This window comes from Salmo salar, chromosome ssa24, assembly GCF_905237065.1.
Source record: "Salmo salar chromosome ssa24, Ssal_v3.1, whole genome shotgun sequence".
NCBI classification, from domain to species: domain Eukaryota; kingdom Metazoa; phylum Chordata; class Actinopteri; order Salmoniformes; family Salmonidae; genus Salmo; species Salmo salar.
Genome location: NC_059465.1, coordinates 42,406,132 through 42,430,000, shown reverse-complemented (window position 1 = coordinate 42,430,000; position 23,869 = coordinate 42,406,132). Strand labels below are relative to the sequence as shown.

General features: G+C 44.4%; 1 protein-coding gene across 1 annotated transcript in view; it reads left to right on the top strand.

Moving 5' to 3' along the window:
* The window catches only part of LOC106585924 (fibroblast growth factor 5-like), a 36,384-nt gene extending 13,080 nt beyond the window's left edge, over window positions 1–23,304 (top strand). Inside the window, exon 3 of the mRNA XM_014172667.2 lies at window positions 22,822–23,304. Within this exon, the coding sequence (XP_014028142.1) occupies window positions 22,822–23,196 (375 nt within the window). The 3' untranslated portion in view covers window positions 23,197–23,304. The remainder of the gene's footprint in view (window positions 1–22,821) is intronic.
* Window positions 23,305–23,869: the final 565 nt, after the last annotated feature.

The following is a 23,869-nucleotide window of genomic DNA, read 5'->3' as shown; positions in this document are numbered from 1 at the left end:
GCCCCCGACCAGACAGACGAGCCCCCGACCAGACAGACGAGCCCCCAGACCAGACAGACGAGCCCCCAACCAGACAGACGAGCACCCCGACCAGACAGACGAGCCCCAGACCAGACAGACGAGCCCCCGACCAGACAGACGAGCCCCCGACCAGACAGACAGACGAGCCCCCCAACCAGATAGACAGACGAGCCCCCCAACCAGACAGACGAGCCCCCCAACCAGACAGACGAGCCCCCAGACCAGACAGACAGACGAGCCCCCCGACCAGACAGACGAGCCCCCCAACCAGACAGACGAGCCCCCCGACCAGACAGACAGACGAGCCCCCCAACCAGATAGACAGACGAGCCCCCAGACCAGACAGACGAGCACCCCAACCAGACAGACGAGCCCCCCAACCAGACAGACGAGCACCCCAACCAGACAGACGAGCACCCCAACCAGACAGACGAGCCCCCCAACCAGACAGACGAGCACCCCGACCAGACAGACAGACGAGCACCCCGACCAGACAGACGAGCCCCCAGACCAGACAGACGAGCCCCAGACCAGACAGACAGACGAGCCCCCGACCAGACAGACAGACGAGCCCCCAGACAGACAGACGAGCCCCCAGACCAGACAGACAGACGAGCACCCAGACCAGACAGACGAGCCCCCCAACCAGACAGACGAGCCCCCAGACCAGACAGACGAGCCCCCAGACCAGACAGACGAGCCCCCAGACCAGACAGACAGACGAGCACCCCGACCAGACAGACAGACGAGCCCCCCAACCAGACAGACGAGCCCCCAACCAGACAGACGAGCCCCCAGACCAGACAGACAGACGAGCCCCCCAACCAGATAGACAGACGAGCCCCCAACCAGACAGACGAGCCCCCCAACCAGACAGACGAGCCCCCCAACCAGACAGACGAGCCCCCCAACCAGACAGACGAGCACCCCGACCAGACAGACGAGCCCCCCAACCAGACAGACGAGCCCCCAGACCAGACAGACGAGCCCCCCAACCAGACAGACGAGCCCCCCAACCAGACAGACGAGCACCCCGACCAGACAGACGAGCCCCCCAACCAGACAGACAAGCCCCCGACCAGACAGACGAGCCCCCAACCAGACAGACGAGCCCCCCAACCAGACAGACGAGCCCCCGACCAGATAGACAGACGAGCCCCCCAACCAGATAGACAGACGAGCACCCCAACCAGACAGACAGACGAGCCCCCAGACCAGACAGACAGACGAGCCACCAGACAGACAGACGGGCCCCCAGACCAGACAGACAGACGAGCCACCAGACAGACAGACAGACGAGCCCCCAGACAGAGTGACGAGCCCCCAGACAGACAGACGAGCCCCCAGACCAGACAGACAGACGAGCCACCAGACAGACAGACGAGCCCCCAGACAGACAGACGAGCCCCCCAACCAGATAGACAGACGAGCCCCCGACCAGACAGACAGACGAGCCCCCCAACCAGACAGACGAGCCCCCCAACCAGACAGACGAGCCCCCAGACCAGACAGACAGACAAGCCCCCCAACCAGATAGACAGACGAGCCCCCCAACCAGACAGACGAGCCCCCCAACCAGACAGACGAGCCCCCGACCAGACAGACGAGCACCCCGACCAGACAGACGAGCCCCCAACCAGACAGACAAGCCCCCAGACCAGACAGACGAGCACCCCAACCAGACAGACGAGCACCCCGACCAGACAGACGAGCCCCCGACCAGACAGACGAGCCCCCGACCAGACAGACGAGCCCCCGACCAGACAGACAGACGAGCCACCAGACAGACAGACGGGCCCCCAGACCAGACAGACAGACGAGCCACCAGACAGACAGACAGACGAGCCCCCAGACAGACAGACGAGCCCCCAGACAGACAGACGAGCCCCCAGACCAGACAGACAGACGAGCCACCAGACAGACAGACGAGCCCCCAGACAGACAGACGAGCCCCCCAACCAGATAGACAGACGAGCCCCCCGACCAGACAGACGAGCCCCCAGACCAGACAGACAGACGAGCCACCAGACAGACAGACGGGCCCCCAGACCAGACAGACAGACGAGCCACCAGACTGACAGACAGACGAGCCCCCAGACAGACAGACGAGCCCCCAGACAGACAGACGAGCCCCCAGACCAGACAGACAGACGAGCCACCAGACAGACAGACGAGCCCCCAGACAGACAGACGAGCCCCCCAACCAGATAGACAGACGAGCCCCCCGACCAGACAGACGAGCCCCCCAACCAGACAGACAGACGGGCCCCCAGACCAGACAGACAGACGAGCCCCCCAAGACACCCAACACAGTGTGTCTCGTCTGTCTGTGGTCTGAGGGCTCGTGTTCCACACACTGTCTTGATGTTGTAATACGTCTGTCATATTTAATATTCAGATGTTTTCACTGTGGCAATTTATTGTCTGGAATAATGGGAAAGTAGACAGATGTGTATTAAAGTGTTTTATCTACCCAGCCAGCCGCGACAAACAACGTCTCTTCTAAGGTCAAAGGGTCACCTGGATTTATTGAGCAAACGATGGAGGGAGGAAGGGAGTGATGGAGGGAGGGAGAGAAAGAGAGAATTAAATGAATCCTAGTAAACATTATACACAGTTTTTTTTATACCTCTGTTATTGTTCTGAGAGAGTACTGATCTATCTTCCCTGTGGCTCAGTTGGTAAAGCATGGTGTGTGCAACGCCAGGGTTGTGGGTTTGATTCCCACGTGGGGCCAGTACAAACAACAACAACAACAAATGCATGAAAAGAAATGTATGAAATCTATCAATTCACTACCGTAAGTCCCTCTGGATAAGAGCATCTGCTAAATGACGTAAATGTAAATGTCGAACCATACAGGTTATTAGATCTGGTGGGAGTTCTGTCTAACCATACAGGTTATTAGATCTGGTGGGAGTTCTGTCTAACCATACAGGTTATTAGATCTGGTGGGAGTTCTGTCTAACCATACAGGTTATTAGATCTGGTGGGAGTTCTGTCTAACCATACAGGTTATTAGATCTGGTGGGAGCTCTGTCTAACCGTACAGGTTATTAGATCTGGTGGGAGTTCTGTCTAACCATACCATACAGGTTATTAGATCTGGTGGGAGCTCTGTCTAACCATACAGGTTATTAGATCTGGTGGGAGTTCTGTCTAACCATACAGGTTATTAGATCTGGTGGGAGTTCTGTCTAACCAACCATACAGGTTATTAGATCTGGTGGGAGTTCTGTCGAACCATACAGGTTATTAGATCTGGTGGGAGTTCTGTCTAACCATACAGGTTATTAGATCTGGTGGGAGTTCTGTCTAACCATACAGGTTATTAGAGCTGGTGGGAGTTCTGTCTAACCATACAGGTTATTAGATCTGGTGGGGAGCTCTGTCTAACCGTACAGGTTATTAGATCTGGTGGGAGTTCTGTCTAACCAACCATACAGGTTATTAGATCTGGTGGGAGTTCTGTCTAACCATACAGGTTATTAGATCTGGTGGGAGTTCTGTCTAACCATACAGGTTATTAGATCTGGTGAGAGTTCTGTCGAACCATACAGGTTATTAGATCTGGTGGGAGTTCTGTCTAACCATACAGGTTATTAGATCTGGTGGGAGTTCTGTCTAACCATACAGGTTATTAGATCTGGTGGGAGTTCTGTCGAACCATACAGGTTATTAGAGCTGGTGGGAGTTCTGTCTAACCATACAGGTTATTAGATCTGGTGGGAGTTCTGTCTAACCATACAGGTTATTAGATCTGGTGGGAGTTCTGTCTAACCATACAGGTTATTAGATCTGGTGGGAGTTCTGTCTAACCATACAGGTTATTAGATCTGGTGGGAGTTCTGTCTAACCATACCATACAGGTTATTAGATCTGGTGAGAGTTCTGTCTAACCATACAGGTTATTAGATCTGGTGGGAGTTCTGTCTAACCATACAGGTTATTAGATCTGGTGAGAGTTCTGTCGAACCATACAGGTTATTAGATCTGGTGGGAGTTCTGTCTAACCATACAGGTTATTAGATCTGGTGGGAGTTCTGTCTAACCATACAGGTTATTAGATCTGGTGAGAGTTCTGTCTAACCATACAGGTTATTAGATCTGGTGGGGAGTTCTGTCTAACCATACAGGTTATTAGATCTGGTGGGAGTTCTGTCGAACCATACAGGTTATTAGATCTGGTGGGAGTTCTGTCTAACCATACCATACAGGTTATTAGATCTGGTGGGAGTTCTGTCTAACCATACAGGTTATTAGATCTGGTGGGAGTTCTGTCTAACCATACAGGTTATTAGATCTGGTGGGAGTTCTGTCTAAATACCATACAGGTTATTAGATCTGGTGGGAGTTCTGTCTAACCATACAGGTTATTAGATCTGGTGGGAGTTCTGTCTAACCATACAGGTTATTAGATCTGGTGGGAGTTCTGTCTAACCATACAGGTTATTAGATCTGGTGGGAGTTCTGTCTAACCATACAGGTTATTAGATCTGGTGGGAGTTCTGTCTAACCATACAGGTTATTAGATCTGGTGGGAGTTCTGTCTAACCATACAGGTTATTAGATCTGGTGGGAGTTCTGTCTAACCATACAGGTTATTAGATCTGGTGGGAGTTCTGTCTAACCATACAGGTTATTAGATCTGGTGGGAGTTCTGTCTAACCATACAGGTTATTAGATCTGGTGGGAGTTCTGTCTAACCATACAGGTTATTAGATCTGGTGGGAGTTCTGTCTAACCATACAGGTTATTAGATCTGGTGGGAGTTCTGTCTAACCATACAGGTTATTAGATCTGGTGGGAGTTCTGTCTAACCATACAGGTTATTAGATCTGGTGGGAGTTCTGTCTAACCATACAGGTTATTAGATCTGGTGGGAGTTCTGTCTAACCATACAGGTTATTAGATCTGGTGGGAGTTCTGTCTAACCATACAGGTTATTAGATCTGGTGGGAGCTCTGTCTAACCATACAGGTTATTAGATCTGGTGGGGAGTTCTGTCTAACCATACAGGTTATTAGATCTGGTGGGAGTTCTGTCTAACCATACAGGTTATTAGATCTGGTGGGAGTTCTGTCTAACCATACAGGTTATTAGATCTGGTGGGAGCTCTGTCTAACCATACAGGTTATTAGATCTGGTGGGAGTTCTGTCTAACCATACAGGTTATTAGATCTGGTGGGAGCTCTGTCTAACCATACAGGTTATTAGATCTGGTGGGAGTTCTGTCTAACCATACAGGTTATTAGATCTGGTGGGAGTTCTGTCTAACCATACAGGTTATTAGATCTGGTGGGAGTTCTGTCTAACCATACAGGTTATTAGATCTGGTGGGAGTTCTGTCTAACCATACAGGTTATTAGATCTGGTGGGAGTTCTGTCTAACCATACAGGTTATTAGATCTGGTGGGAGTTCTGTCTAACCATACAGGTTATTAGATCTGGTGGGAGTTCTGTCTAACCATACAGGTTATTAGATCTGGTGGGAGTTCTGTCTAACCATACAGGTTATTAGATCTGGTGGGAGTTCTGTCTAACCATACAGGTTATTAGATCTGGTGGGAGTTCTGTCTAACCATACAGGTTATTAGATCTGGTGGGAGTTCTGTCTAACCATACAGGTTATTAGATCTGGTGGGAGTTCTGTCTAACCATACAGGTTATTAGATCTGGTGGGAGTTCTGTCTAACCATACAGGTTATTAGATCTGGTGGGAGTTCTGTCTAACCATACAGGTTATTAGATCTGGTGGGAGTTCTGTCTAACCATACAGGTTATTAGATCTGGTGGGAGTTCTGTCTAACCATACAGGTTATTAGATCTGGTGGGAGTTCTGTCTAACCATACAGGTTATTAGATCTGGTGGGAGTTCTGTCTAACCATACAGGTTATTAGATCTGGTGGGAGTTCTGTCTAACCATACAGGTTATTAGATCTGGTGGGAGTTCTGTCTAACCATACAGGTTATTAGATCTGGTGGGAGTTCTGTCTAACCATACAGGTTATTAGATCTGGTGGGAGTTCTGTCTAACCATACAGGTTATTAGATCTGGTGGGAGTTCTGTCTAACCATACAGGTTATTAGATCTGGTGGGAGTTCTGTCTAACCATACAGGTTATTAGATCTGGTGGGAGTTCTGTCTAACCATACAGGTTATTAGATCTGGTGGGAGTTCTGTCTAACCATACAGGTTATTAGATCTGGTGGGAGTTCTGTCTAACCATACAGGTTATTAGATCTGGTGGGAGTTCTGTCTAACCATACAGGTTATTAGATCTGGTGGGAGTTCTGTCTAACCATACAGGTTATTAGATCTGGTGGGAGTTCTGTCTAACCATACAGGTTATTAGATCTGGTGGGAGTTCTGTCTAACCATACAGGTTATTAGATCTGGTGGGAGTTCTGTCTAACCATACAGGTTATTAGATCTGGTGGGAGTTCTGTCTATACCATACAGGTTATTAGATCTGGTGGGAGTTCTGTCTAACCATACAGGTTATTAGATCTGGTGGGAGTTCTGTCTAACCATACAGGTTATTAGATCTGGTGGGAGTTCTGTCTAACCATACAGGTTATTAGATCTGGTGGGAGTTCTGTCTAACCATACAGGTTATTAGATCTGGTGGGAGTTCTGTCTAACCATACAGGTTATTAGATCTGGTGGGAGTTCTGTCTAACCATACAGGTTATTAGATCTGGTGGGAGTTCTGTCTAACCATACAGGTTATTAGATCTGGTGGGAGTTCTGTCTAACCATACAGGTTATTAGATCTGGTGGGAGTTCTGTCTAACCATACAGGTTATTAGATCTGGTGGGAGTTCTGTCTAACCATACAGGTTATTAGATCTGGTGGGAGTTCTGTCTAACCATACAGGTTATTAGATCTGGTGGGAGTTCTGTCTAACCATACAGGTTATTAGATCTGGTGGGAGTTCTGTCTAACCATACAGGTTATTAGATCTGGTGGGAGTTCTGTCTAACCATACAGGTTATTAGATCTGGTGGGAGTTCTGTCTAACCATACAGGTTATTAGATCTGGTGGGAGTTCTGTCTAACCATACAGGTATAAGGTTATTAGATCTGGTGGGAGTTCTGTCTAACCATACAGGTTATTAGATCTGGTGGGAGTTCTGTCTAACCATACAGGTTATTAGATCTGGTGGGGAGTTCTGTCTAACCATACAGGTTATTAGATCTGGTGGGAGTTCTGTCTAACCATACAGGTTATTAGATCTGGTGGGAGTTCTGTCTAACCATACAGGTTATTAGATCTGGTGGGAGTTCTGTCTAACCATACAGGTTATTAGATCTGGTGGGAGTTCTGTCTAACCATACAGGTTATTAGATCTGGTGGGAGTTCTGTCTAACCATACAGGTTATTAGATCTGGTGGGAGTTCTGTCTAACCATACAGGTTATTAGATCTGGTGGGAGTTCTGTCTACACCATACAGGTTATTAGATCTGGTGGGAGTTCTGTCTAACCATACAGGTTATTAGATCTGGTGGGAGTTCTGTCTAACCATACAGGTTATTAGATCTGGTGGGAGTTCTGTCTATACCATACAGGTTATTAGATCTGGTGGGAGTTCTGTCTAACCATACAGGTTATTAGATCTGGTGGGAGTTCTGTCTAACCATACAGGTTATTAGATCTGGTGGGAGTTCTGTCTAACCATACAGGTTATTAGATCTGGTGGGAGTTCTGTCTAACCATACAGGTTATTAGATCTGGTGGGAGTTCTGTCTAACCATACAGGTTATTAGATCTGGTGGGAGTTCTGTCTAACCATACAGGTTATTAGATCTGGTGGGAGTTCTGTCTAACCATACAGGTTATTAGATCTGGTGGGAGTTCTGTCTAACCATACAGGTTATTAGATCTGGTGGGAGTTCTGTCTAACCATACAGGTTATTAGATCTGGTGGGAGTTCTGTCTAACCATACAGGTTATTAGATCTGGTGGGAGTTCTGTCTAACCATACAGGTTATTAGATCTGGTGGGGAGTTCTGTCTAACCATACAGGTTATTAGATCTGGTGGGAGTTCTGTCTAACCATACAGGTTATTAGATCTGGTGGGAGTTCTGTCTAACCATACAGGTTATTAGATCTGGTGGGAGTTCTGTCTAACCATACAGGTTATTAGATCTGGTGGGAGTTCTGTCTAACCATACAGGTTATTAGATCTGGTGGGAGTTCTGTCTAACCATACAGGTTATTAGATCTGGTGGGAGTTCTGTCTAACCATACAGGTTATTAGATCTGGTGGGAGTTCTGTCTAACCATACAGGTTATTAGATCTGGTGGGAGTTCTGTCTAACCATACAGGTTATTAGATCTGGTGGGAGTTCTGTCTAACCATACAGGTTATTAGATCTGGTGGGAGTTCTGTCTAACCATACAGGTTATTAGATCTGGTGGGAGTTCTGTCTAACCATACAGGTTATTAGATCTGGTGGGAGTTCTGTCTAACCATACAGGTTATTAGATCTGGTGGGAGTTCTGTCTAACCATACAGGTTATTAGATCTGGTGGGAGTTCTGTCTAACCATACAGGTTATTAGATCTGGTGGGAGTTCTGTCTAACAACCATACAGGTTATTAGATCTGGTGGGAGTTCTGTCTAACCATACAGGTTATTAGATCTGGTGGGAGTTCTGTCTAACCATACAGGTTATTAGATCTGGTGGGAGTTCTGTCTAACCATACAGGTTATTAGATCTGGTGGGGAGTTCTGTCTAACCATACAGGTTATTAGATCTGGTGGGAGTTCTGTCTAACCATACAGGTTATTAGATCTGGTGGGAGTTCTGTCTAACCATACAGGTTATTAGATCTGGTGGGAGTTCTGTCTAACCATACAGGTTATTAGATCTGGTGGGAGTTCTGTCTAACCATACAGGTTATTAGATCTGGTGGGAGTTCTGTCTAACCATACAGGTTATTAGATCTGGTGGGAGTTCTGTCTAACCATACAGGTTATTAGATCTGGTGGGAGTTCTGTCTAACCATACAGGTTATTAGATCTGGTGGGAGTTCTGTCTAACCATACAGGTTATTAGATCTGGTGGGAGTTCTGTCTAACCATACAGGTTATTAGATCTGGTGGGAGTTCTGTCTAACCATACAGGTTATTAGATCTGGTGGGAGTTCTGTCTAACCATACAGGTTATTAGATCTGGTGGGGAGTTCTGTCTAACCATACAGGTTATTAGATCTGGTGGGAGTTCTGTCTAACCATACAGGTTATTAGATCTGGTGGGAGTTCTGTCTAACCATACAGGTTATTAGATCTGGTGGGAGTTCTGTCTAACCATACAGGTTATTAGATCTGGTGGGAGTTCTGTCTAACCATACAGGTTATTAGATCTGGTGGGAGTTCTGTCTAACCATACAGGTTATTAGATCTGGTGGGAGTTCTGTCTAACCATACAGGTTATTAGATCTGGTGGGAGTTCTGTCTAACCATACAGGTTATTAGATCTGGTGGGAGTTCTGTCTAACCATACAGGTTATTAGATCTGGTGGGGAGTTCTGTCTAACCATACAGGTTATTAGATCTGGTGGGAGTTCTGTCTAACCATACAGGTTATTAGATCTGGTGGGAGTTCTGTCTAACCATACAGGTTATTAGATCTGGTGGGAGTTCTGTCTAACCATACAGGTTATTAGATCTGGTGGGGAGTTCTGTCTAACCATACAGGTTATTAGATCTGGTGGGAGCTCTGTCTAACCATACAGGTTATTAGATCTGGTGGGAGTTCTGTCTAACCATACAGGTTATTAGATCTGGTGGGAGTTCTGTCTAACCATACAGGTTATTAGATCTGGTGGGAGTTCTGTCTAACCATACAGGTTATTAGATCTGGTGGGAGTTCTGTCTAACCATACAGGTTATTAGATCTGGTGGGAGTTCTGTCTAACCATACAGGTTATTAGATCTGGTGGGAGTTCTGTCTAACCATACAGGTTATTAGATCTGGTGGGAGTTCTGTCTAACCATACAGGTTATTAGATCTGGTGGGGAGTTCTGTCTAACCATACAGGTTATTAGATCTGGTGGGAGTTCTGTCTAACCATACAGGTTATTAGATCTGGTGGGAGTTCTGTCTAACCATACAGGTTATTAGATCTGGTGGGAGTTCTGTCTAACCATACAGGTTATTAGATCTGGTGGGAGTTCTGTCTAACCATACAGGTTATTAGATCTGGTGGGGAGTTCTGTCTAACCATACAGGTTATTAGATCTGGTGGGAGTTCTGTCTAACCATACAGGTTATTAGATCTGGTGGGAGTTCTGTCTAACCATACAGGTTATTAGATCTGGTGGGAGTTCTGTCTAACCATACAGGTTATTAGATCTGGTGGGAGTTCTGTCTAACCATACAGGTTATTAGATCTGGTGGGAGTTCTGTCTAACCATACAGGTTATTAGATCTGGTGGGAGTTCTGTCTAACCATACAGGTTATTAGATCTGGTGGGAGTTCTGTCTAACCATACAGGTTATTAGATCTGGTGGGAGTTCTGTCTAACCATACAGGTTATTAGATCTGGTGGGAGTTCTGTCTAACCATACAGGTTATTAGATCTGGTGGGAGTTCTGTCTAACCATACAGGTTATTAGATCTGGTGGGAGTTCTGTCTAACCATACAGGTTATTAGATCTGGTGGGAGTTCTGTCTAACCATACAGGTTATTAGATCTGGTGGGAGTTCTGTCTAACCATACAGGTTATTAGATCTGGTGGGAGTTCTGTCTAACCATACAGGTTATTAGATCTGGTGGGAGTTCTGTCTAACCATACAGGTTATTAGATCTGGTGGGGAGTTCTGTCTAACCATACAGGTTATTAGATCTGGTGGGAGTTCTGTCTAACCATACAGGTTATTAGATCTGGTGGGAGTTCTGTCTAACCATACAGGTTATTAGATCTGGTGGGAGTTCTGTCTAACCATACAGGTTATTAGATCTGGTGGGAGTTCTGTCTAACCATACAGGTTATTAGATCTGGTGGGAGTTCTGTCTAACCATACAGGTTATTAGATCTGGTGGGGAGTTCTGTCTAACCATACAGGTTATTAGATCTGGTGGGAGTTCTGTCTAACCATACAGGTTATTAGATCTGGTGGGAGTTCTGTCTAACCATACAGGTTATTAGATCTGGTGGGAGTTCTGTCTAACCATACAGGTTATTAGATCTGGTGGGAGTTCTGTCTAACCATACAGGTTATTAGATCTGGTGGGAGTTCTGTCTAACCATACAGGTTATTAGATCTGGTGGGAGTTCTGTCTAACCATACAGGTTATTAGATCTGGTGGGAGTTCTGTCTAACCATACAGGTTATTAGATCTGGTGGGGAGTTCTGTCTAACCATACAGGTTATTAGATCTGGTGGGAGTTCTGTCTAACCATACAGGTTATTAGATCTGGTGGGAGTTCTGTCTAACCATACAGGTTATTAGATCTGGTGGGAGTTCTGTCTAACCATACAGGTTATTAGATCTGGTGGGAGTTCTGTCTAACCATACAGGTTATTAGATCTGGTGGGGAGTTCTGTCTAACCATACAGGTTATTAGATCTGGTGGGGAGTTCTGTCTAACCATACAGGTTATTAGATCTGGTGGGAGTTCTGTCTAACCATACAGGTTATTAGATCTGGTGGGAGTTCTGTCTAAATACCATACAGGTTATTAGATCTGGTGGGGAGTTCTGTCTAACCATACAGGTTATTAGATCTGGTGGGAGTTCTGTCTAACCATACAGGTTATTAGATCTGGTGGGAGTTCTGTCTAACCACCATACAGGTTATTAGATCTGGTGGGAGTTCTGTCTAACCATACAGGTTATTAGATCTGGTGGGAGTTCTGTCTAACCATACAGGTTATTAGATCTGGTGGGAGTTCTGTCTAATACCATACAGGTTATTAGATCTGGTGGGAGTTCTGTCTAACCATACAGGTTATTAGATCTGGTGGGAGTTCTGTCTAACCATACAGGTTATTAGATCTGGTGGGGAGTTCTGTCTAACCATACAGGTTATTAGATCTGGTGGGAGTTCTGTCTAACCATACAGGTTATTAGATCTGGTGGGGAGTTCTGTCTAACCATACAGGTTATTAGATCTGGTGGGAGTTCTGTCTAACCATACAGGTTATTAGATCTGGTGGGAGTTCTGTCTAACCATACAGGTTATTAGATCTGGTGGGAGTTCTGTCTAACCATACAGGTTATTAGATCTGGTGGGAGTTCTGTCTAACCATACAGGTTATTAGATCTGGTGGGAGTTCTGTCTAACCATACAGGTTATTAGATCTGGTGGGAGTTCTGTCTAACCATACAGGTTATTAGATCTGGTGGGAGTTCTGTCTAACCATACAGGTTATTAGATCTGGTGGGAGTTCTGTCTAACCATACAGGTTATTAGATCTGGTGGGAGTTCTGTCTAACCATACAGGTTATTAGATCTGGTGGGAGTTCTGTCTACCAACCATACAGGTTATTAGATCTGGTGGGAGTTCTGTCTAACCATACAGGTTATTAGATCTGGTGGGAGTTCTGTCTAACCATACAGGTTATTAGATCTGGTGGGGAGTTCTGTCTAACCATACAGGTTATTAGATCTGGTGGGAGTTCTGTCTAACCATACAGGTTATTAGATCTGGTGGGAGTTCTGTCTAACCATACAGGTTATTAGATCTGGTGGGAGTTCTGTCTAACCATACAGGTTATTAGATCTGGTGGGAGTTCTGTCTAACCATACAGGTTATTAGATCTGGTGGGAGTTCTGTCTAACCATACAGGTTATTAGATCTGGTGGGGAGTTCTGTCTAAACCATACAGGTTATTAGATCTGGTGGGAGTTCTGTCTAACCATACAGGTTATTAGATCTGGTGGGAGTTCTGTCTAACCATACAGGTTATTAGATCTGGTGGGAGTTCTGTCTAACCATACAGGTTATTAGATCTGGTGGGAGTTCTGTCTAACCATACAGGTTATTAGATCTGGTGGGAGTTCTGTCTAACCATACAGGTTATTAGATCTGGTGGGAGTTCTGTCTAACCATACAGGTTATTAGATCTGGTGGGAGTTCTGTCTAACCATACAGGTTATTAGATCTGGTGGGAGTTCTGTCTAACCACCATACAGGTTATTAGATCTGGTGGGAGTTCTGTCTAACCATACAGGTTATTAGATCTGGTGGGAGTTCTGTCTAACCATACAGGTTATTAGATCTGGTGGGAGTTCTGTCTAACCATACAGGTTATTAGATCTGGTGGGAGTTCTGTCTAACCATACAGGTTATTAGATCTGGTGGGAGTTCTGTCTAACCATACAGGTTATTAGATCTGGTGGGAGTTCTGTCTAACCATACAGGTTATTAGATCTGGTGGGAGTTCTGTCTAACCATACAGGTTATTAGATCTGGTGGGAGTTCTGTCTAACCATACAGGTTATTAGATCTGGTGGGAGTTCTGTCTAACCATACAGGTTATTAGATCTGGTGGGAGTTCTGTCTAACCATACAGGTTATTAGATCTGGTGGGAGTTCTGTCTAACCATACAGGTTATTAGATCTGGTGGGAGTTCTGTCTAACCATACAGGTTATTAGATCTGGTGGGAGTTCTGTCTAACCATACAGGTTATTAGATCTGGTGGGAGTTCTGTCTAACCATACAGGTTATTAGATCTGGTGGGAGTTCTGTCTAACCATACAGGTTATTAGATCTGGTGGGGAGTTCTGTCTAACCATACAGGTTATTAGATCTGGTGGGAGTTCTGTCTAACCATACAGGTTATTAGATCTGGTGGGGAGTTCTGTCTAACCATACAGGTTATTAGATCTGGTGGGAGTTCTGTCTAACCATACAGGTTATTAGATCTGGTGGGAGTTCTGTCTAACCATACAGGTTATTAGATCTGGTGGGAGTTCTGTCTAACCATACAGGTTATTAGATCTGGTGGGAGTTCTGTCTAACCATACAGGTTATTAGATCTGGTGGGAGTTCTGTCTAACCATACAGGTTATTAGATCTGGTGGGAGTTCTGTCTAACCATACAGGTTATTAGATCTGGTGGGAGTTCTGTCTAACCATACAGGTTATTAGATCTGGTGGGAGTTCTGTCTAACCATACAGGTTATTAGATCTGGTGGGAGTTCTGTCTAACCATACAGGTTATTAGATCTGGTGGGGAGTTCTGTCTAACCATACAGGTTATTAGATCTGGTGGGAGTTCTGTCTAACCATACAGGTTATTAGATCTGGTGGGAGTTCTGTCTAACCATACAGGTTATTAGATCTGGTGGGAGTTCTGTCTAACCATACAGGTTATTAGATCTGGTGGGAGTTCTGTCTAACCATACAGGTTATTAGATCTGGTGGGAGTTCTGTCTAACCATACAGGTTATTAGATCTGGTGGGAGTTCTGTCTAACCATACAGGTTATTAGATCTGGTGGGAGTTCTGTCTAACCATACAGGTTATTAGATCTGGTGGGAGTTCTGTCTAACCATACAGGTTATTAGATCTGGTGGGAGTTCTGTCTAACCATACAGGTTATTAGATCTGGTGGGAGTTCTGTCTAACCATACAGGTTATTAGATCTGGTGGGAGTTCTGTCTAACCATACAGGTTATTAGATCTGGTGGGAGTTCTGTCTAACCATACAGGTTATTAGATCTGGTGGGAGTTCTGTCTAACCATACAGGTTATTAGATCTGGTGGGAGTTCTGTCTAACCATACAGGTTATTAGATCTGGTGGGAGTTCTGTCTAACCATACAGGTTATTAGATCTGGTGGGAGTTCTGTCTAACCATACCATACAGGTTATTAGATCTGGTGGGAGCTCTGTCTAACCATACAGGTTATTAGATCTGGTGGGAGTTCTGTCTAACCATACAGGTTATTAGATCTGGTGGGAGTTCTGTCTAACCATACAGGTTATTAGATCTGGTGGGAGTTCTGTCTAACCATACAGGTTATTAGATCTGGTGGGAGTTCTGTCTAACCATACAGGTTATTAGATCTGGTGGGAGTTCTGTCTAACCATACAGGTTATTAGATCTGGTGGGAGTTCTGTCTAACCATACAGGTTATTAGATCTGGTGGGAGTTCTGTCTAACCATACAGGTTATTAGATCTGGTGGGAGTTCTGTCTAACCATACAGGTTATTAGATCTGGTGGGAGTTCTGTCTAACCATACAGGTTATTAGATCTGGTGGGGAGTTCTGTCTAACCATACAGGTTATTAGATCTGGTGGGAGTTCTGTCTAACCATACAGGTTATTAGATCTGGTGGGAGTTCTGTCTAACCATACAGGTTATTAGATCTGGTGGGAGTTCTGTCTAACCATACAGGTTATTAGATCTGGTGGGAGTTCTGTCTAACCATACAGGTTATTAGATCTGGTGGGAGTTCTGTCTAACCATACAGGTTATTAGATCTGGTGGGAGTTCTGTCTAACCATACAGGTTATTAGATCTGGTGGGAGTTCTGTCTAACCATACAGGTTATTAGATCTGGTGGGAGTTCTGTCTAACCATACAGGTTATTAGATCTGGTGGGAGTTCTGTCTAACCATACAGGTTATTAGATCTGGTGGGAGTTCTGTCTAACCATACAGGTTATTAGATCTGGTGGGAGTTCTGTCTAACCATACAGGTTATTAGATCTGGTGGGAGTTCTGTCTAACCATACAGGTTATTAGATCTGGTGGGAGCTCTGTCTAACCATACAGGTTATTAGATCTGGTGGGAGTTCTGTCTAACCATACAGGTTATTAGATCTGGTGGGAGTTCTGTCTAACCATACAGGTTATTAGATCTGGTGGGAGTTCTGTCTAACCATACAGGTTATTAGATCTGGTGGGAGTTCTGTCTAACCATACAGGTTATTAGATCTGGTGGGAGTTCTGTCTAACCATACAGGTTATTAGATCTGGTGGGAGTTCTGTCTAACCAACCATACAGGTTATTAGATCTGGTGGGAGTTCTGTCTAACCATACAGGTTATTAGATCTGGTGGGAGTTCTGTCTAACCATACAGGTTATTAGATCTGGTGGGAGTTCTGTCTAACCATACAGGTTATTAGATCTGGTGGGAGTTCTGTCTAACCATACAGGTTATTAGATCTGGTGGGAGTTCTGTCTAACCATACAGGTTATTAGATCTGGTGGGAGTTCTGTCTAACCATACAGGTTATTAGATCTGGTGGGAGTTCTGTCTAACCATACAGGTTATTAGATCTGGTGGGAGTTCTGTCTAACCATACAGGTTATTAGATCTGGTGAGAGTTCTGTCGAACCATACAGGTTATTAGATCTGGTGGGAGTTCTGTCTAACCATACAGGTTATTAGATCTGGTGGGAGTTCTGTCTAACCATACAGGTTATTAGATCTGGTGGGAGTTCTGTCTAACCATACAGGTTATTAGATCTGGTGGGGAGTTCTGTCTAACCATACAGGTTATTAGATCTGGTGGGAGTTCTGTCTAACCATACAGGTTATTAGATCTGGTGGGAGTTCTGTCTAACCATACAGGTTATTAGATCTGGTGGGAGTTCTGTCTAACCATACAGGTTATTAGATCTGGTGGGAGTTCTGTCTAACCATACAGGTTATTAGATCTGGTGGGAGTTCTGTCTAACCATACAGGTTATTAGATCTGGTGGGAGTTCTGTCTAAACCATACAGGTTATTAGATCTGGTGGGAGTTCTGTCTAACCATACAGGTTATTAGATCTGGTGGGAGTTCTGTCTAACCATACAGGTTATTAGATCTGGTGGGAGTTCTGTCTAACCATACAGGTTATTAGATCTGGTGGGAGCTCTGTCTAACCATACAGGTTATTAGATCTGGTGGGAGTTCTGTCTAACCATACCATACAGGTTATTAGATCTGGTGGGAGTTCTGTCTAACCATACAGGTTATTAGATCTGGTGGGAGTTCTGTCTAACCATACAGGTTATTAGATCTGGTGGGAGTTCTGTCTAACCATACAGGTTATTAGATCTGGTGGGAGTTCTGTCTAACCATACAGGTTATTAGATCTGGTGGGGAGTTCTGTCTAACCATACAGGTTATTAGATCTGGTGGGAGTTCTGTCTAACCATACAGGTTATTAGATCTGGTGGGAGTTCTGTCTAACCATACAGGTTATTAGATCTGGTGGGAGTTCTGTCTAACCATACAGGTTATTAGATCTGGTGGGAGTTCTGTCTAACCATACAGGTTATTAGATCTGGTGGGAGTTCTGTCTAACACCATACAGGTTATTAGATCTGGTGGGAGTTCTGTCTAACCATACAGGTTATTAGATCTGGTGGGAGTTCTGTCTAACCATACAGGTTATTAGATCTGGTGGGAGTTCTGTCTAACCATACAGGTTATTAGATCTGGTGGGAGTTCTGTCTAACCATACAGGTTATTAGATCTGGTGGGAGTTCTGTCTAACCATACAGGTTATTAGATCTGGTGGGAGTTCTGTCTACACCATACAGGTTATTAGATCTGGTGGGAGTTCTGTCTAACCATACAGGTTATTAGATCTGGTGGGAGTTCTGTCTAACCATACAGGTTATTAGATCTGGTGGGAGTTCTGTCTAACCATACAGGTTATTAGATCTGGTGGGAGTTCTGTCTAACCATACAGGTTATTAGATCTGGTGGGAGTTCTGTCTAACCATACAGGTTATTAGATCTGGTGGGAGTTCTGTCTAACCATACAGGTTATTAGATCTGGTGGGAGTTCTGTCTAACCATACAGGTTATTAGATCTGGTGGGAGTTCTGTCTAACCATACAGGTTATTAGATCTGGTGGGAGTTCTGTCTAACCATACAGGTTATTAGATCTGGTGGGAGTTCTGTCTAACCATACAGGTTATTAGATCTGGTGGGGAGTTCTGTCTAACCATACAGGTTATTAGATCTGGTGGGAGTTCTGTCTAACCATACAGGTTATTAGATCTGGTGGGAGTTCTGTCTAACCATACAGGTTATTAGATCTGGTGGGAGTTCTGTCTAACCATACAGGTTATTAGATCTGGTGGGAGTTCTGTCTAACCATACAGGTTATTAGATCTGGTGGGAGTTCTGTCTAACCATACAGGTTATTAGATCTGGTGGGAGTTCTGTCTAACCATACAGGTTATTAGATCTGGTGGGAGTTCTGTCTAACCATACAGGTTATTAGATCTGGTGGGAGTTCTGTCTAACCATACAGGTTATTAGATCTGGTGGGAGTTCTGTCTAACCATACAGGTTATTAGATCTGGTGGGAGTTCTGTCTAACCATACAGGTTATTAGATCTGGTGGGAGTTCTGTCTAACCATACAGGTTATTAGATCTGGTGGGAGTTCTGTCTAACAACCATACAGGTTATTAGATCTGGTGGGAGTTCTGTCTAACCATACAGGTTATTAGATCTGGTGGGAGTTCTGTCTAACCATACAGGTTATTAGATCTGGTGGGAGTTCTGTCTAACCATACAGGTTATTAGATCTGGTGGGAGTTCTGTCTAACCATACAGGTTATTAGATCTGGTGGGAGTTCTGTCTAACCATACAGGTTATTAGATCTGGTGGGAGTTCTGTCTAACCATACAGGTTATTAGATCTGGTGGGAGTTCTGTCTAACCATACAGGTTATTAGATCTGGTGGGAGTTCTGTCTAACCATACAGGTTATTAGATCTGGTGGGAGTTCTGTCTAACCATACAGGTTATTAGATCTGGTGGGAGTTCTGTCTAACCAACCATACAGGTTATTAGATCTGGTGGGAGTTCTGTCTAACCATACAGGTTATTAGATCTGGTGGGAGTTCTGTCTAACCATACAGGTTATTAGATCTGGTGGGAGTTCTGTCTAACCATACAGGTTATTAGATCTGGTGGGAGTTCTGTCTAACCATACAGGTTATTAGATCTGGTGGGAGTTCTGTCTAACCATACAGGTTATTAGATCTGGTGGGAGTTCTGTCTAACCATACAGGTTATTAGATCTGGTGGGAGTTCTGTCTAACCACCATACAGGTTATTAGATCTGGTGGGAGTTCTGTCTAACCATACAGGTTATTAGATCTGGTGGGAGTTCTGTCTAACCATACAGGTTATTAGATCTGGTGGGAGTTCTGTCTAACCATACAGGTTATTAGATCTGGTGGGAGCTCTGTCTAACCATACAGGTTATTAGATCTGGTGGGAGTTCTGTCTAACCATACAGGTTATTAGATCTGGTGGGAGTTCTGTCTAACCATACAGGTTATTAGATCTGGTGGGAGTTCTGTCTAACCATACAGGTTATTAGATCTGGTGGGAGTTCTGTCTAACCATACAGGTTATTAGATCTGGTGGGAGTTCTGTCTAACCATACAGGTTATTAGATCTGGTGGGAGTTCTGTCTAACCATACAGGTTATTAGATCTGGTGGGAGTTCTGTCTAACCATACAGGTTATTAGATCTGGTGGGAGTTCTGTCTAACCATACAGGTTATTAGATCTGGTGGGAGTTCTGTCTAACCATAAAGGTTATTAGATCTGGTGGGAGTTCTGTCTAACCATACAGGTTATTAGATCTGGTGGGAGTTCTGTCTAACCATACAGGTTATTAGATCTGGTGGGAGTTCTGTCTAACCATACAGGTTATTAGATCTGGTGGGAGTTCTGTCTAACCATACAGGTTATTAGATCTGGTGGGAGTTCTGTCTAAAAACCATACAGGTTATTAGATCTGGTGAGAGTTCTGTCTAACCATACAGGTTATTAGATCTGGTGGGAGCTCTGTCTAACCATACAGGTTATTAGATCTGGTGGGAGTTCTGTCTAACCATACAGGTTATTAGATCTGGTGGGAGTTCTGTCTAACCATACAGGTTATTAGATCTGGTGGGAGTTCTGTCTAACCATACCATACAGGTTATTAGATCTGGTGGGAGCTCTGTCTAACCATACAGGTTATTAGATCTGGTGGGAGCTCTGTCTAACCATACAGGTTTTAGGTCTGGTGGGAGTTCTGTCTAACCATACAGGTTATTAGATCTGGTGGGAGTTCTGTCTAACCATACAGGTTATTAGATCTGGTGGGAGTTCTGTCTAACCATACAGGTTATTAGATCTGGTGGGAGTTCTGTCTAACCATACAGGTTATTAGATCTGGTGGGAGTTCTGTCTAACCATACCATACAGGTTATTAGATCTGGTGGGAGTTCTGTCTAACCATACAGGTTATTAGATCTGGTGGGAGCTCTGTCTAACCATACAGGTTATTAGATCTGGTGGGAGTTCTGTCTAACCATACAGGTTATTAGATCTGGTGGGAGTTCTGTCTAACCATACAGGTTATTAGATCTGGTGGGAGTTCTGTCTAACCATACAGGTTATTAGATCTGGTGGGAGTTCTGTCTAACCATACCATACAGGTTATTAGATCTGGTGGGAGTTCTGTCTAACCATACAGGTTATTAGATCTGGTGGGAGTTCTGTCTAACCATACAGGTTATTAGATCTGGTGGGAGTTCTGTCTAACCATACAGGTTATTAGATCTGGTGGGAGTTCTGTCTAACCATACAGGTTATTAGATCTGGTGGGAGTTCTGTCTAACCATACAGGTTATTAGATCTGGTGGGAGTTCTGTCTAACCATACAGGTTATTAGATCTGGTGGGAGTTCTGTCTAACCATACAGGTTATTAGATCTGGTGGGAGTTCTGTCTAACCATACCATACAGGTTATTAGATCTGGTGGGAGCTCTGTCTAACCATACAGGTTATTAGATCTGGTGGGAGTTCTGTCTAACCATACAGGTTATTAGATCTGGTGGGAGCTCTGTCTAACCATACAGGTTATTAGATCTGGTGAGAGTTCTGTCTAACCATACAGGTTATTAGATCTGGTGGGAGTTCTGTCTAACCATACAGGTTATTAGATCTGGTGAGAGTTCTGTCTAACCATACAGGTTATTAGATCTGGTGGGAGCTCTGTCTAACCATACAGGTTATTAGATCTGGTGAGAGTTCTGTCTAACCATACAGGTTATTAGATCTGGTGGGAGTTCTGTCGAACGATACAGGTTATTAGATCTGGTGGGAGTTCTGTCTAACCATACAGGTTATTAGATCTGGTGAGAGTTCTGTCTAACCATACAGGTTATTAGATCTGGTGGGAGTTCTGTCTAACCATACAGGTTATTAGATCTGGTGGGAGTTCTGTCTAACCATACAGGTTATTAGATCTGGTGGGAGTTCTGTCTAACCATACAGGTTATTAGATCTGGTGGGAGTTCTGTCTAACCATACAGGTTATTAGATCTGGTGGGAGTTCTGTCTAACCATACAGGTTATTAGATCTGGTGGGAGTTCTGTCTAACCATACAGGTTATTAGATCTGGTGGGAGTTCTGTCTAACCATACAGGTTATTAGATCTGGTGAGAGTTCTGTCGAACCATACAGGTTATTAGATCTGGTGGGAGTTCTGTCTAACCATACAGGTTATTAGATCTGGTGGGAGTTCTGTCTAACCATACAGGTTATTAGATCTGGTGGGAGTTCTGTCTAACCATACAGGTTATTAGATCTGGTGGGAGCTCTGTCTAACCATACAGGTTATTAGATCTGGTGGGAGTTCTGTCTAACCATACCATACAGGTTATTAGATCTGGTGAGAGTTCTGTCTAACCATACAGGTTATTAGAGCTGGTGGGAGTTCTGTCTAACCATACAGGTTATTAGATCTGGTGGGAGTTCTGTCTAACCATACAGGTTATTAGATCTGGTGGGAGTTCTGTCTAACCATACAGGTTATTAGATCTGGTGGGAGCTCTGCCTAACCATACCATACAGGTTATTAGATCACCTGTGGGCATACTGGGGTACTACATGTTATAATTAATAGTATAGTGCCACCTGTGGGCATCCTGGGGTACTACATGTTATAATTAATAGTATAGTGCCACCTGCGGGCATCCTGGGGTACTACATGTTATAATTAATAGTATAGTGCCACCTGTGGGCATCCTGGGGTACTACATGTTATAATTAATAGTATAGTGCCACCTGTGGACATCATGGGGTACTACATGTTATAATTCATAGTATAGTGCCACCTGTGGGCATCCTGGGGTACTACATGTTATAATTAATAGTATAGTGCCACCTGTGGGCATCCTGGGGTACTACATGTTATAATTAATAGTATAGTGCCACCTGTGGGCATCCTGGGGTACTACATTTTATAATTAATAGTATAGTGCCACCTGTGGGCATACTGGGGTACTACATGTTATAATTAATTGTATAGTGCCACCTGTGGGCATACTGGGGTACTACATGTTGTAGTTTCCCACCGAAAGGTTATTTTTAGGCTTAGTTAGGAATGTTTTGAGATCGTTGGATCAGAAATGTCAAATCAAGTGCTCAAGTTGTTTGAAACGCAGTACAGTACGTTTTTAAAAGCGTGAAGAGAAATGAACAGTAAACTTGGGTTAATAGAGCTTGTCTTTCTAAGATCCTTGGTGACTGACGGCTCTCATCTCCTAAAGAAAGTCCCAGCTCAGATGGAGAGGGGTTAGGAATGAGTTTGGACATGGATCATAGAGCAGGGGGATATGTACGGTAATACTGTATGTGCTGGCGGGGTGCTTGTGAATGTTGAAGAATTTTACATTTGGGGAAAGTTGACATTCATTTTGTGTAACAAACTTAACCATTTTTCTCTCTGTGACATTATGTTGTGTAACATACTTAACCATTTTGATCTCTGTAACATTATGTTTTGTTTGTGTTTTCCAGGAGCGATTCACGGACGACTGTAGGTTCTGGGAGCGTTTCCAGGAGAGCAGTTACAACACTTATGCTTCAGTGTTGCACCGGAACCACCGGACGGGACGGGACTGGTACGTGGCCCTGAACAAGAGAGGAAAATCCAAGATGGGCTCCAGCCCCAGGGTCAAATCACAGCACGTTTCTACACACTTCCTCCCCAGGCTCAATGTGCACGACCTGCAGAGCGTTCGAGGTTTCACCATCACCGACAGGAGCAAAGAGAGGAGGAAAAACCAGCCGCCACTGACCAAACCGCCCTCACAACCATACAGGGATGTTAATGCAGAGACAGGGAAGAGGGTGCAGACTGTCAAGTACTGGCCCAAGTTTCGGTTTGGATAGACTGCGGAGTGATGAGGGATTAGTTAATGCAAACTGTATGTGCGTTATATGGATTGATAGGATGGATTACTGTCCACCATAAACATGGACATGACACCTGTTGCCCTCAACAACAACAACAACAACAAAAACGCAGAATTTTTACTTTCTGTTTTTTCGAAGCATTCCAGTTGTCAATAAGTAGTGAGTTCAAAACCAAAGGGCTATGATATGCAATCATTAAGCTTTGTGATTGTATAGCTATGATGGTTACAATGGTTGGGGTTGGAAACACTTCCGAAGGTGATCCCTTTCGGCCAATTAAAAACACAACGTGCGATAACTAGTTAATATATAGTTAGAAACACAACGTGAGATAAGTAGTTAATATATAGTTAGAAACACAACGTGAGATAACTAGTTAATATGTAGTTAGAAACACAACGTGAGATAACTAGTTAATATATAGTTAGAAACACAACGTGAGATAACTAGTTAATATATAGTTAGAAACACAACGTGAGGTACATTACATTACCAAAAGACACCTGCTCATCGAACATCTCATTCCTAAACCATGACCATTAATATGGAGTTGGTCCGCCTTTGCTGCTATAACAGCTGTTATAGCAGCAAAGGGGGACCAACTCCATATTAATGCCCATGATTTAGGAATGAGATGTTCGATGAGCCT